The sequence below is a fragment of the Schistocerca nitens genome, chromosome 4 (assembly GCF_023898315.1).
Source record: "Schistocerca nitens isolate TAMUIC-IGC-003100 chromosome 4, iqSchNite1.1, whole genome shotgun sequence".
NCBI classification, from domain to species: domain Eukaryota; kingdom Metazoa; phylum Arthropoda; class Insecta; order Orthoptera; family Acrididae; genus Schistocerca; species Schistocerca nitens.
In genome coordinates, this window is record NC_064617.1 from 288,352,685 (window position 1) to 288,366,355 (window position 13,671).

Here is a 13,671-nt window from a genome sequence, read left to right on the forward strand (position 1 = left end):
GAGACCCGCACCACCGACTAGGCAAGGCCCTAGCGGCGGTGGTTTGGTAATAGAGCTTCACCAATAATGCCCTGCTGCTTTTGTCCAAGCTCATGTTGACACGTCAACAAGTGCACTGCGGCTGGTCAAGTGTATGAGACTATGAATCACGATGGCTGAGCACGGAACGTGGTGGCCGTAGTTGGAACTGGACAGTGGCGCTCTGACGCATGGAGATTAAAGTTTGGTACTCATACGGTAATTAGTTTCCGTGTTATAACGTGCTAAATCGGGAAAGATTAATTATAGCCACCAGGAACATCTATACTCCGAAGCCCCCTGACGGTGTGTAGTAGAGGGGGCTCTGTGTACCACAGTCACATCCCCCTTTTGTCTGTTCCAGTCGCGAAAGGTTCGCGGGAAGAACAATTGCCGATAAACCTCCGTGTGGACTCTAATCTCTGATTTTATCTTCGTGACGTTTTCGCGAGATATACGTAGAAGGAACCAATATATTGGTCTATTCTTCCAGGAACATACACTCTCGGAACTTTAACAATAAGCTACAGCATGATGCACAACGACTGTCTTGCAGCATCTGCCACTGGAGTTGAATAAACATCTTCGTGACTCCTTGATTCGAGATTCGAGTTCCAGGCCGATTCGGCATTTTAGTCTGGCAGGAATTTGACGTACATATCAAGTCATGTATGTTGTACCAGATCACGACTAGGAAAATATTGGCTCGCCCGGCATTGCTAATGTTTGAAAGTCGGCGCGATTTTACATCACTTTTATTTCTGTCGCAGGAGACGAGCCATGTCAGAGAGGATGTACTACTGGGGCGCCGAGCGGAGCGCGGACCCCGACGAGACGTTCATCGAGTTCTCGGCCAAGAGCGACTCTGGAGGCGGCACAGGCGACGGCGGCAAGGGGGCGGCTGACGGGGCTGCGGATGCCGTGGTGTCCGCCCCCGCGGTGCTGCCCCCGCCGCCGACGCCTGCGCCGCCTGTGGGGGCGGAGCCGGCTGGCCGCGAGGACGACGCCGACCGCGGCGGCTGGGGGCACAAGCTGGACTTCCTCTTCTCCTGCATCAGCGTCTCCGTGGGACTCGGCAACGTCTGGAGGTTCCCCTACCTCTGCTACAAGAACGGCGGCGGTGAGTACGCAAAATCCATCGCAACTCTCTGCGTTTCACAGTCCATCCTGAGGTCAGACTTGCTACGCGACACTTGGTATGATAAGAATGGCACTGTGATAACTAACTCTCCTGGTGAAGTTACTGGCGGTTGTCCAACCCAGCGCAACAGCGCTATTGGATCTCACTTACTAGGGAATGGAGACTGTCGAAAATGAAATTATTAGTTGCGGAGCACAGTAAAAGAAAGGAAGATTGGAGTTTTACGTCCCATCGACGACAAGGTCATTGGAACACAAGCGTCGGTTTGAGGAAGGATGGTAAACGAAATTGTCCGTGACCTTTCAAAAGAACAATCCCGGCATTCACTCTGAGCGATTCAGTAAACTCATGAAAAATCTGAAACTGCACGTCCCGCCAGAGATTTGAAGCACCGTCCTATCGAATACGAGTCACTGTCTTATCATTGTGCCTCTCAGGTCAGTCTCACGAGGAGAAAATGCAAGTGTCATAAGACGATTTTCCAGTAACTGCGCTCAGTGAAAGAGGGGTCAAAATAAAGAGAACACATGTGTCGGCTTGTCCGTAGATATTCGCTCGTGTCTGAGAAAACGGATGTCAAACTTTTCGATGTATTTTATGTGCCTTTTAGCGAGTGTTCAGTTTAACAAAGAGGTGACACAGTGGCTAGTGTCACAGCTTCACAGTTTTGCGCCCCTTTTTCCAAAACCAATTATTATTATATGTGTTTATTTTTTATTTTCAACCCAAGAATATTACTACACGGATGTTTTAGAATGGATATTGAAATAATGTTGCCCTAATTCATCTTTTAATTTTATATTTGGAGAATGAGTTAAAATAAATAAACAAAATAAACGAATGGAAAAATTGTTTGAAATTTTTTCGGTGATATTCCTGTAGAGTATCTTGATTCATAATCAGTTGCAAGCGCCAGTTTTCGGAAAATGGATCCTTTATGTGTGGTTTGCATGTAAAGTATTGTCGACAGGTCAAGTCTTCAGTAATGTTAACGACGTTGCCTTCCCGAGTGAGGTTCACACGCAGAAATGTCGCTGTGGGAGACCTGCTTTCGTGTGATCCTCTTGGTGTTCGGTTATCTACACTATGTGATCAAAAGCATCCGGACACCTGGCTGAAAATGACTTACAAGTTCGTGGCGCCTTCCATCGGTAATGCTGGAATTCAATATGGTCTTGGCCCACCCTTAGCCGTGATGATAGCGTCCACTCTCGCAGGCATACGTCGAATCAGGTGCTGGAAGGTTTCTTGGGGAATGGCAGCCCATTCTTCACGGAGTGCTGCACTGAGGAGAGGTACTGATATTGGTCGGTGAGGCCTGGCACGAAGTCGGCCTTCCAAAACATCAAAAAAGTGTTATATAGGATTCAAGTCAGGACTCTGTGCAGGCCAGTCCATTACAGGGATGTTATTGTCGTGTAACCACTCCGACACAGGCCGTGCATTATCAACAGCTGCTCGATCGTGTTGAAAGGTGCAATCGCCATTTCCGAATTGCTCTCCAACAGTGGGAAGCAAGAAGGTACTTAAAACATCAATGTAGCCCTGTGATGTGATAGTGCCCCGAACAACAACAAGGGGTGCAAGCCTCCTCCATGAAAAACAGGACCACACCATAACAGCACCGCCTTCGAATTTTACTGTTGGCACCACACACGCTGGCAGATGACGTTCACCGGGCATTCGCCATACACACACCCTGCCATCGGATCACCACATTGTGTATCGTGATTCGTCACTCCATACAACGTTTTCCCACTGTTCAATCGTCCAATTTTTATGCTCCTTACACCAAGCGAGGCGTCGTTTGGCATTTACCGGCATGATGTATGGCTTATTAGCAGCCTCTCGACCATGAAATCCAAGTTTTCTCACCTTCCGCCTAACTGACATAATACTTTCAGTGGATCCTGATGCAGCTTAGAATTCCTGTGTGATGGGCTGCATACATGTCTGCCTATTACACATTACGAGGTGCATTCAAGTTCTAAGGCCTCCGATTTTTTTTTTCTAATTAACTACTCACCCGAAATCGATGAAACTGGCGTTACTTCTCGACGTAATCGCCCTGCAGACGTACACATTTTTCACAACGCTGACGCCATGATTCCATGGCAGCGGCGAAGGCTCCTTTAGGAGTCTGTTTTGGCCACTGGAAAATCGCTGAGGCAATAGCAGCACGGCTGGTGAATGTGCGGCCACGGAGAGTGTCTTTCATTGTTGGAAAAAGCCAAAAGTTACTAGGAGCCAGGTCAGGTGAGTAGGGAGCATGAGGAATCACTTCAAAGTTGTTATCACGAAGAAACTGTTGCGTAACGTTAGCTCGATGTGCGGGTGCGTTGTCTTGGTGAAACAGCACACGCGCAGCCCTTCCCGGACGTTTTTGTTGCAGTGCAGGAAGGAATTTGTTCTTCAAAACATTTTCGTAGGATGCACCTGTTACCGTAGCGCCCTTTGGAACGCAATGGGTAAGTATTACGCCCTCGCTGTCCCAGAACATGGACACCATCATTTTTTCAGCACTGACAGTTACCCGAAATTTTTTTGGTGGCGGTGAATCTGTGTGCTTCCATTGAGCTGACTGGTGCTTTGTTTCTGGATTGAAAAATGGCATCCACGTCTCATCCATTGTCACAACCGACGAAAAGAAAGTCCCATTCATGCTGTCGTTGCGCGTCAATATTGCTTGGCAACATGCCACACGGGCAGCCGTGTGGTCGTCCGTCAGCATTCGTGGCACCCACCTGGATGACACTTTTCGCATTTTCAGGTCGTCATGCAGGATTGTGTGCACAGAACCCACAGAAATGCCAACTCTGGAGGCGATCTGTTCAACAGTCATTCGGCGATCCCCCGAAACAATTCTCTCCACTTTCTCGATCATGTCGTCAGACCGGCTTGTGCGAGCCCGAGGTTGTTTCGGTTTGTTGTCACACGATGTTCTGCCTTCATTAAACTGTCGCACCCACGAACACACTTTCGACACATCCATAACTCCATCACCACATGTCTCCTTCAACTGTCGATGAATTTCAATTGGTTTCACACCACGCAAATTCAGAAAACGAATGATTGCACGCTGTTCAAGTAAGGAAAACGTCGCCATTGTAAGTATTTAAAACAGTTCTCATTCTCGCCGCTGGCGGTAAAATTCCATCTGCCGTACGGTGCTGCCATCTCTGGGGCGTATTGACAATGAACGCGTTCTCATTTTAAAACAATGCGCATGTTTCTATCTCTTTCCAGTCCGGAGAAAAAAAATCGGAGGTCTTAGAACTTGAATGCACCTCGTACTACTCTTCTCTACTGTCGGCAGTCTCTGTCAGACAACAGACGAGGTCGGACTGTACACTTTTGTGCTGTACATGTCCCTTCACGTTTCCACTTCACTATCACATCGGAAACAGTGGAACTATGGATGTTCAGGAGTAAGGAAATCTCACGTACAGACGGATGCCACAACTGACACCCAATCACCTGACCACGTTCGAAGTCCGTGAGTTCCGCGGAGCGCCCCATTCTGCTCTCTCACGATGTCTAATGACTACTGAGGTCGCTGATATGGATTACCTGGCAGTAGGTGGCAGCACAATGTACCTAAAATGAAAAACTATGTTTTGGGGGGTGTCCGGATACTTTTGATCACATAGTGTATATTTCGAGTATTTCTACGATCAGTATCGCCAAGGGAATGGGCCAAATCTTCCTGAAGAATAAATATGAAAATAAACTATAAGAATTGAGAACTGATATAAGAATGAAATACAGAGCGAAAAGTATTTAAACCGACAAACTCTGGGAGGTTGTAGGGGACATCAAAACAAATATTTTCCCCTAATGTCATTTTTTCCTATGAGGAGTATTTACCCCGGCAGAGGAAGATTTCTCTGGCGGCAAATTAATTAAACCAACAAACACTGTTCCATTTTTTTATGACCATGAGACAGCACATTAACAAAAAAAATGGCTCTGAGCACTATGGGACTCAACTGCTGAGGTCATTAGTCCCCTAGAACTTAGAACTAGTTAAACCTAACTAACCTAAGGACATCACAAACATCCATGCCCGAGGCAGGATTCGAACCTGCGACCGTAGCGGTCTTGCGGCTCCAGACTGCAGCGCCTTTAACCGCACGGCCACTTCGGCCGGCGCACATTAACACAACCCAATTTCAATTACAGTAGATTTTCGAAAATACCTCCATTGACACGTAAACAAAGGTTACACCGTCGGATCATGTTCTGTCTGACACGGGCAAAAACCCCAGGAGTATCCTATATTGTTCTTGCTGCTGCTGTCCGGGCAATCAGATCCTGTTCTGATGCAACAGGGGGTGCGTAAACAATGTTGCGCATCTGTCCCCACACAAAAACGTCCAGAGGGGACATATCTGGGGATCGAGCAGGCCATGGTACAGAACCACCTCTACCAATCCACGTTTCTGGGAACCTTCGGTCCAGGAATCGATGCACACGACGACTTAATGTGCCGGTTTCCCCTTCATGTTGGAACCACATGCGTTGTCTTGTAGGGAGCGGGACGTCTTCTAGCAATTCAGGCAATGGTCTGGCGAGAAAATTGTAATAGTGCCTGCCGTTTAATGGTCTAGGTAGCAGATACTGCCCAATTAAACAGTCCCCAACAACACCGACCCACACGTTAACGAAGGACCGCTCTTGATTAGCGCTAGTAACTGTGGCATGTGGGTTATCCTCACTCCAAACATACGAATTGTGCATGTTGAATACTCCATCACGCTCGAACGTTGCTTCATCAGTAAACAACACAGAGGATGGAAATGTAGGAAGCATTTCACACTGTTCCAGGTACCACTGCGAAAACTGTGCTCTGGGTGGATAATCAACTGGTTCCAAGTTGTGGACATGCTGTAAGTGAAATGGACGTAACAATTGTTCTCGAAGGACTGTTCTTACATTCGTCTGATTCATCCCCATGTTACGTGCAGTTGCACGAGTGCTGATTGAAGGATCCCGCTCCACGTGCTGCAAGACAGCTTCCTCAAATTGCAGCGTTCTTACCGTGCGATGGCGTCCCTGTCCATGTAATCTTCTAAATGACACGGTCTCACGCAGACTTTGGTACACAGCAGCAAAGGTCGTATGATATCGGATACGGCGATTAGGATATTGTTGATGATAAACCCGCTGTGCAGCTCGTCCGTTGTGGTGCGCTACGCAGTACGCACTAACCGCATCAGTGTACTCACTCCAGGTGTAGCGCTCCATTAGTAAACAGAGACAATACACTACTACACTGGTGGACAGCAGTTGCCTACAACTGAAGAGCGTAATACGGCCTCCACCGGTTTAAATAATCCTCATAGGAAAAAATGACATTAGGGAAATACACTCCTGGAAATTGAAATAAGAACACCGTGAATTCATTGTCCCAGGAAGGGGAAACTTTATTGACACATTCCTGGGGTCAGATACATCACATGATCACACTGACAGAACCACAGGCACATAGACACAGGCAACAGAGCATGCACAATGTCGGCACTAGTACAGTGTATATCCACCTTTCGCAGCAATGCAGGCTGCTATTCTCCCATGGAGACGATCGTAGAGATGCTGGATGTAGTCCTGTGGAACGGCTTGCCATGCCATTTCCACCTGGCGCCTCAGTTGGACCAGCGTTCGTGCTGGACGTGCAGACCGCGTGAGACGACGCTTCATCCAGTCCCAAACATGCTCAATGGGGGACAGATCCGGAGATCTTGCTGGCCAGGGTAGTTGACGTACACCTTCTAGAGCACGTTGGGTGGCACGGGATACATGCGGACGGGCATTGTCCTGTTGGAACAGCAAGTTCCCTTGCCGGTCTAGGAATGGTAGAACGATGGGTTCGATGACGGTTTGGATGTACCGTGCACTATTCAGTGTCCCCTCGACGATCACCAGTGGTGTACGGCCAGTGTAGGAGATCGCTCCCCACACCATGATGCCGGGTGTTGGCCCTGTGTGCCTCGGTCGTATGCAGTCCTGATTGTGGCGCTCACCTGCACGGCGCCAAACACGCATACGACCATCATTGGCACCAAGGCAGAAGCGACTCTCATCGCTGAAGACGACACGTCTCCATTCGTCCCTCCATTCACGCCTGTCGCGACACCACTGGAGGCGGGCTGCACGATGTTGGGGCGTGAGCGGAAGACGGCCTAACGGTGTACGGGACCGTAGCCCAGCTTCATGGAGACGGTTGCGAATGGTCCTCGCCGATACCCCAGGAGCAACAGTGTCCCTAATTTGCTGGGAAGTGGCGGTGCGGTCCCCTACGGCACTGCGTAGGATCCTACGGTCTTGGCGTGCATCCGTGCGTCGCTGCGGTCCGGTCCCAGGTCGACGGGCACGTGCACGTTCCGACGACCACTGGCGACAACATCGCTGTACTGTGGAGACCTCACGCCCCACGTGTTGAGCAATTAGGCGGTACGTCCACCCGGCCTCCCGCATGCCCACTATACGCCCTCGCTCAAAGTTCGTCAACTGCACATACGGTTCACGTCCACGCTGTCGCGGCATGCTACCAGTGTTAAAGACTGCGATGGAGCTCCGTATGCCACGGCAAACTGGCTGACACTGACGGCGGCGGTGCACAAATGCTGCGCAGCTAGCGCCATTCGACGGCCAACACCGCGGTTCCTGGTGTGTCCGCTGTGCCGTGCGTGTGATCATTGCTTGTACAGCCCTCTCGCAGTGTCCGGAGCAAGTATGGTGGGTCTGACACACCGGTGTCAATGTGTTCTTTTTTCCATTTCCAGGAGTTTATATTTGTTTTGATGTCTCATACAACCTCCCAGAGTTTGTCGGTTTAAATACTTTTCATCCTGTATAAGAACACGAGAATTTAAAAAGCTTGTAAACCCAGAAAATACCATACACACATATATTATGTAATAAATGTATGACACTTATTGTGAAACCCAGTTGTAGTTTTACAGTTAATATAGCGCCCGTGTATCCTCTAACTTGATAAAAAGCATTCGTGTGGTAACCTAAAACGACATAAGTAGATAATGAAAAATAAAATAAATAAAAACTGTAATCAGGTTTCGAACACGGGACTGAAAAAAAAGTGAGAAAACTCTATGCTAGCCACTGTGGCCAGCCAGGCTGCATTTATCGTACGCTAAAAGACCTCTTAATTACGTTGAAAATTTCGACGGTCGCTTTCTAAGAAACGGTCGAGCATCTACGGATAAACTGAGAGATGTGTTCGCTTATATTAAAATATGTTTGTCTTATTTTCGTGATTACTAGGCGAGGTGTAGTTGGAGGCAACAAAGATGTTCTACCTAGAGTAGGCCTACTTGTCAGTTATATTTATCCTTAAGGTCATCTTTCTTCTAAAGATTGCCATTTAAGTTAACTGAACATCCCTGATACGTCTGCGATCTGTAAAGAATAGTAACGATCCTAATAGAGCATTTTTGTATATAGACGTTGGCTGACAAGTAACGATTCCAAACAGTAGATGAAAGGAATATTGTAATTTAGGTTCTCTTCTACTACATATTTACCGGAGATGGAAAACAAACTCGGATTGGTAAAGGATGGCGATGGACATCCGACGTGTCCGTTTACAGGAAACACCCTGGCATTTACTAAAAGCTATTTAGAGGAATCACCTAAATCAGGATGGGTGGATGGAATTTGAGCCGCTTTCCTCCCACATACGAATCAGTTGTCTTATCACTGCACCCCCTTCACTCTGTTTTATACTCTTATGAAACACATTTCAGCAATGTTCACAAGACCTGAGAAAGACACAATTATATTGTTACTGACTCCGTGGAGCATTCCCACCCATACGCATTAGGAGAAATGTTCAGATAAGGAGAAGGAAAAATAGTGGTAGGATGTGTACCAATCATTGAGAATCCAGAGTCGTATTATTGGAACTGGAAGCAGAAGAGATATTCTGGTCATACAGAAAGAGAGAAAATATGTTGAATGGCACAGAAGGCAAGGATTTGATGACAGGGTTAAGAATGTCAGGGTCATCTTATAGTGATGGAAATTGCAGTTTTTGACAGCTGTACTTACGGTGAGGCAGTATAATGGCAGTCAAAGACGATGAAATAATAGTGTGAGAACGAAGGAAGTGATATTCCTGAAGTATGAAAACAGTATAAAGGGTTTCTGAGCAAATGTGAGTACTGGGACAGGCGTTGTTCAAGAGACCTACAATGAGTATTTTCTTTTTACTAATAGGTTATAAGTGACAAACCATTTGTGTAATATAGCTAGTTGTTACCAGCGCTTCTGCAATCAAACAGCAGGTTTGCACAACTGAAACCTACATCCAAAGGGTAGTTAAACTGCTGTCACAAACGAAGATATTATGCAAACAAAGTAGAAAAGATTATCTCTATAGCCCAACTGTATTTTGTGAAAAATTCGGCAGCTGTTGATGAAATGCATGTGTACTGCTAAAAATACCCAGAGCGTCCTTGTGATAGTTTTGAGATTTACAGAACAGGTGTTAAGTGAGATGGTAACGCAAACACAGAGAAAACGTAAAGTACTTGACTGATGCAGTGAACTAAGCTCTTCTGTGAGAGTATGGGGCACAAAGCGAGTCACTACTAAACGTATAAGGTGCGATCAAAAAGGCCGTACAGTCCAGAATCGGTGTGCCGGTCAGGTAAAATCGTCGTGAGCATTGAGGCAATCAATCCACCGATGCACCTGGTTGAAGATAACCGTTTGGAAAAACACCGTGTCTTGCTGCGTGAAGAGGTCTATTACTGCCTGCTGCACATCCTCGTCCAACAGGAATTGTCGACCCTTCAAGGCCCTTTTTAAGGGACTGAAGGCGCAATAACCGCATAGGGAGAGATTAGGAATAAAGCGTTGGAGCTCCTATGAGACGTGCGTTATCATGAAGTAGCAGTATCCTTTATCATCCCATTCATACCATTCATAATGGTTTTCGACAGACATTATTCCCCCACACACGGTCTTCATTTTCCGATGGACGTCTTCCAGTTTATGTCGTTCGGCAGCCAAGAAAAGGATAACAGCACGTTCGTCCTATTTGTATGCATTTGGCAATAACGTCACCATAGTTCACGTTCCCGCAGTTACCGCACGCTCGTCGGAAAGAGACGAATGCCACACTAATTCCTTGTCTACATGTCGGTGCTTATATACTTTCATCGGAGTCGTGCTACGTTGCAAACCACTGAAATTGAAGAAAACCACTAGCCAGACCTTTCTCCAGTGCTGTTTATTCTGGCAGCTAATGCAATTAGCGCAGTTGCCCAGCGGCGGAACCTTGGGCAAATGCTTCTCGCAAATTCCATTATAACTACAGCAGAATACAAAATCTGTTTTTAACGACAAAGAGATGGAAGGGAACACCAAACCCTAATCTTTTTCTTTAACTTTTTCTTCCTCTTGCTCTGCGGCGTGTGACAGTATGACACAGTACCGAAGAACATACGAGGTACGATATTGTCTGTGAAAGGTTAACATCATAAACGAAATATGAAAATGTTAAGTAAATAGTTATCCAGAACAGGTTAAAAAGTAACAAGCTCACGGATTAGGTTTTAGGTCTGTTCTGACTGGCCCACTGTTGCCTGCAAGGCAGTAGGAGGGGCGATCTATGATGGTGGACCATGTAATCAGCAAGGAGCCAATCCCTCCAGCCGTTATTACCAGTAAATGAATCATGATGATGTCGCCTTTTTATTCAAGGAGCTCCTCATTTCCCTCATGAAGTTGACCGGTCCCCGTTCCCGACCTCCCTGTCTCGGAAAAGTCCGAGGATGTACGGGGATTCGAGCCTAGGTCCTTCTGCACCGAACACAGCGACGCTACCTCTTCGGCTTATGAGGCGTTCTCAGCAGAGCTCAGTACGATACGTGAATGTTCAGATTTATAGATCGATAATGCAAACGCGCACTTTGAGATTACTCACACGAAGAGGAATATCATTAGTTAATGACAAATGTTGTTGATATTTCGATACCGTTTGCACAAAAATGCACAGAAAACATGTCGGTTTGGTTTAGATAAAGAAGAAATGTTTTTAGCGTGAGAAGATTCAAATGGTTCAAATGGCTCTGAGCACTATGGGACTTAACATCTGAGGTCATCAGTCCCCTAGAACTTAGAACTACTTAAACCTAACTAACCTAAGGACATCACACACATCCATGCCCGAGGCAGGATGCGAACCTGCGACCGTAGCAGGCGCGGTTCCGGACTGAAGCGCCTAGAACCGCTCGGCCACCACGGCCGGCTAGCGTGAGAAGATCTACATTTTTCAATCACACCTGGTGCCGTAGCGTTGCCCGAATTTCTGCCGCCGTTATTTAAGCAGATTTACCGCCTGTAGGTCTTCACTGTGAGCGTGACCGCGAACTTTAAGCAGCCGCATTTTTCTGCGAGGAGACATACATTTCCGTTGTATTGGATACTTAAACTCTGTCATTGAAAGTATCGTGTCTTTCTGCGTACATCAGCAAAACTTGCGTAGCACCAATGGCAATTCTTTTCAAATGATTGGCTTTTCACTTGTATACTTTTATGATATGCACTGGCCAAAGAAATCACATGACCAGTCACGCAGCTTCGTAATTTCGTAATCCAGCTTGGTATGCTAACGTTCTCTGCGTCAATGACTTATATTTTTAAGGATTTTTCTAATGAACGCAGTCCAGTGTCTGCCTTTCCCACAATTTGATGTATCTGGTTATTACAACATTAAAAGCTCAAGGTGCGTATACGGGGATTTTTTTACAAGTAGTTCCAGTAGTTGAGCAGCAATGGTGTAATCAAACACTATCGACTCTTTTCACGTGTTTACGTGCACTGCATTACATTAGTCCTTGTTGACGGTGAGCTTTAATAAACTTTTGCCATTATATCGGACAGCTTTATATCACTATGGTAAACAGAAATAGATCCCATGCCATAGTGAATGTGTCAACCATGAATATCATTATGTTGGTTTGCACTGTCGGTTCCATGTTAGCAAATATTACAACACCATTGTTGCTACTGTTTGTAAGTATGTTTCTTTTTCACGTGGCTGCGTCTCACTTCAAAGCAGGCATGACCGAAAAGCCTGCATTTTAGGAAATTATCTTGTCTATCATAGGCGGTTTCTAGTAAATTGTAGGTGGTACATGCAACACTCTTATGCTATTTCATAGCTTAAGGTCTTAGTTAAAAGACATTGTTGTACATTTGACGAAATGACTTTACGCCTGCCTGCGAGAGGATTTGAACTATCTGTGTGTGAACTGACACAAGAACAAGTGGCGAGTTCGCACTGATGCCTTAACACAAATGGATGTGTTAACTTTTTTTAGTATCGATTTATATAGAATTAAATAGTACATAAAATCATCCAATATAATATGAAGAGTAACAAGTAAGACAAAAGTAATTATTTGAGGGGCGTTCAGCAAGTAATGCAACACATTATTTTCTTAGCCAATTTCAACTGAAAGAATGCGGAATTTGTTGCGGGACTTCCACGGTACTAGAGGGTGTTGTAGAGGGCAAAAACTGTAGAGGAAGACTGTGACTGGAATACATCCGGCAAATAATTGAGGACGTAATTGAGGACGTAATTGAGGACGTAGGTTGCAAGTGCTACTCTGAGATACATAGGTTGGCACAGGAGAGGAATTCGCGGCATCAAACCAGTCAGATGACTGAAGATTAAAAAAAAAAAAATTAAAAAAAAGTAGAAATGGTATTATATGAGAACTCGTTGTAAATCTGTTCAAACACAATAGGAGTTTGGGCAGTGGTAGGATTTAACGCTATTACCTCTATTGTTTCATGAAATTGTCAAATTTTAAGTGGGGCTACATCTTCATCTTGTTCTAATTTCTTGCGTATCTATTGCACTCGCGCCTCTCGAGTCAACACGTCATTGTTCAGGCAAGCTCAATTTTGTATCACACGCTGCAGCATGTAGGGATATCTCGAACCCGTTCGAACACAAGTGTCATTTGCCCAGCCCTAGCTCGTATCCTTTGTGCATGGTAATAATGCAAACCGATTTCTCTTGCGACATTTCAAACAAAGCGATGGGTGACATTGGCATCGCCATCTGTTGCTCTGATGCTAATTGAAGGCATTGTTCGAAAACGCTAGATTACGTCTTCATCAGAGTCCAGAGTCGTCACTGTTCTTCGCCCTCGTGTATCTGCCTCTTTGACGGTCGATGGCCCACAGCCCTAAAGTTGGTGACTGCTGATAGCCTTGTCACGCTCACAGCCCTGCATCCCACTGCTCCATAAGCAATGTGAGTCACAGCTTGCTCGTTGTCACCTTCTGATGGCCACTTCGGCGCGGTACATCACACGGTGACAAGCACAGTTGGGGACAACCGCCGCATCATAATAGAACAACAGCTTAGTCGGAGGAAACCATGCTGCTAGACACACACAAATACGTTAGCTTATCAGACAAACTTCCGCGCACTTGTAACTGAATGGCTGCCGTCTTGTGGCCATAGT

At 46.2% G+C, this 13,671-nt stretch overlaps 1 protein-coding gene across 1 annotated transcript in view; it reads left to right on the forward strand.

Annotated features, from left to right (window-relative positions):
- Nucleotides 1-798: 798 nt before the first annotated feature.
- LOC126252066 (sodium- and chloride-dependent GABA transporter 1-like) overlaps nt 799-13,671 on the forward strand; it is a 125,233-nt gene continuing 112,360 nt past the window's right edge. The window contains exon 1 of the mRNA XM_049952911.1: nt 799-1,138. Coding sequence (XP_049808868.1) covers nt 799-1,138 — 340 coding nt within the window. The remainder of the gene's footprint in view (nt 1,139-13,671) is intronic.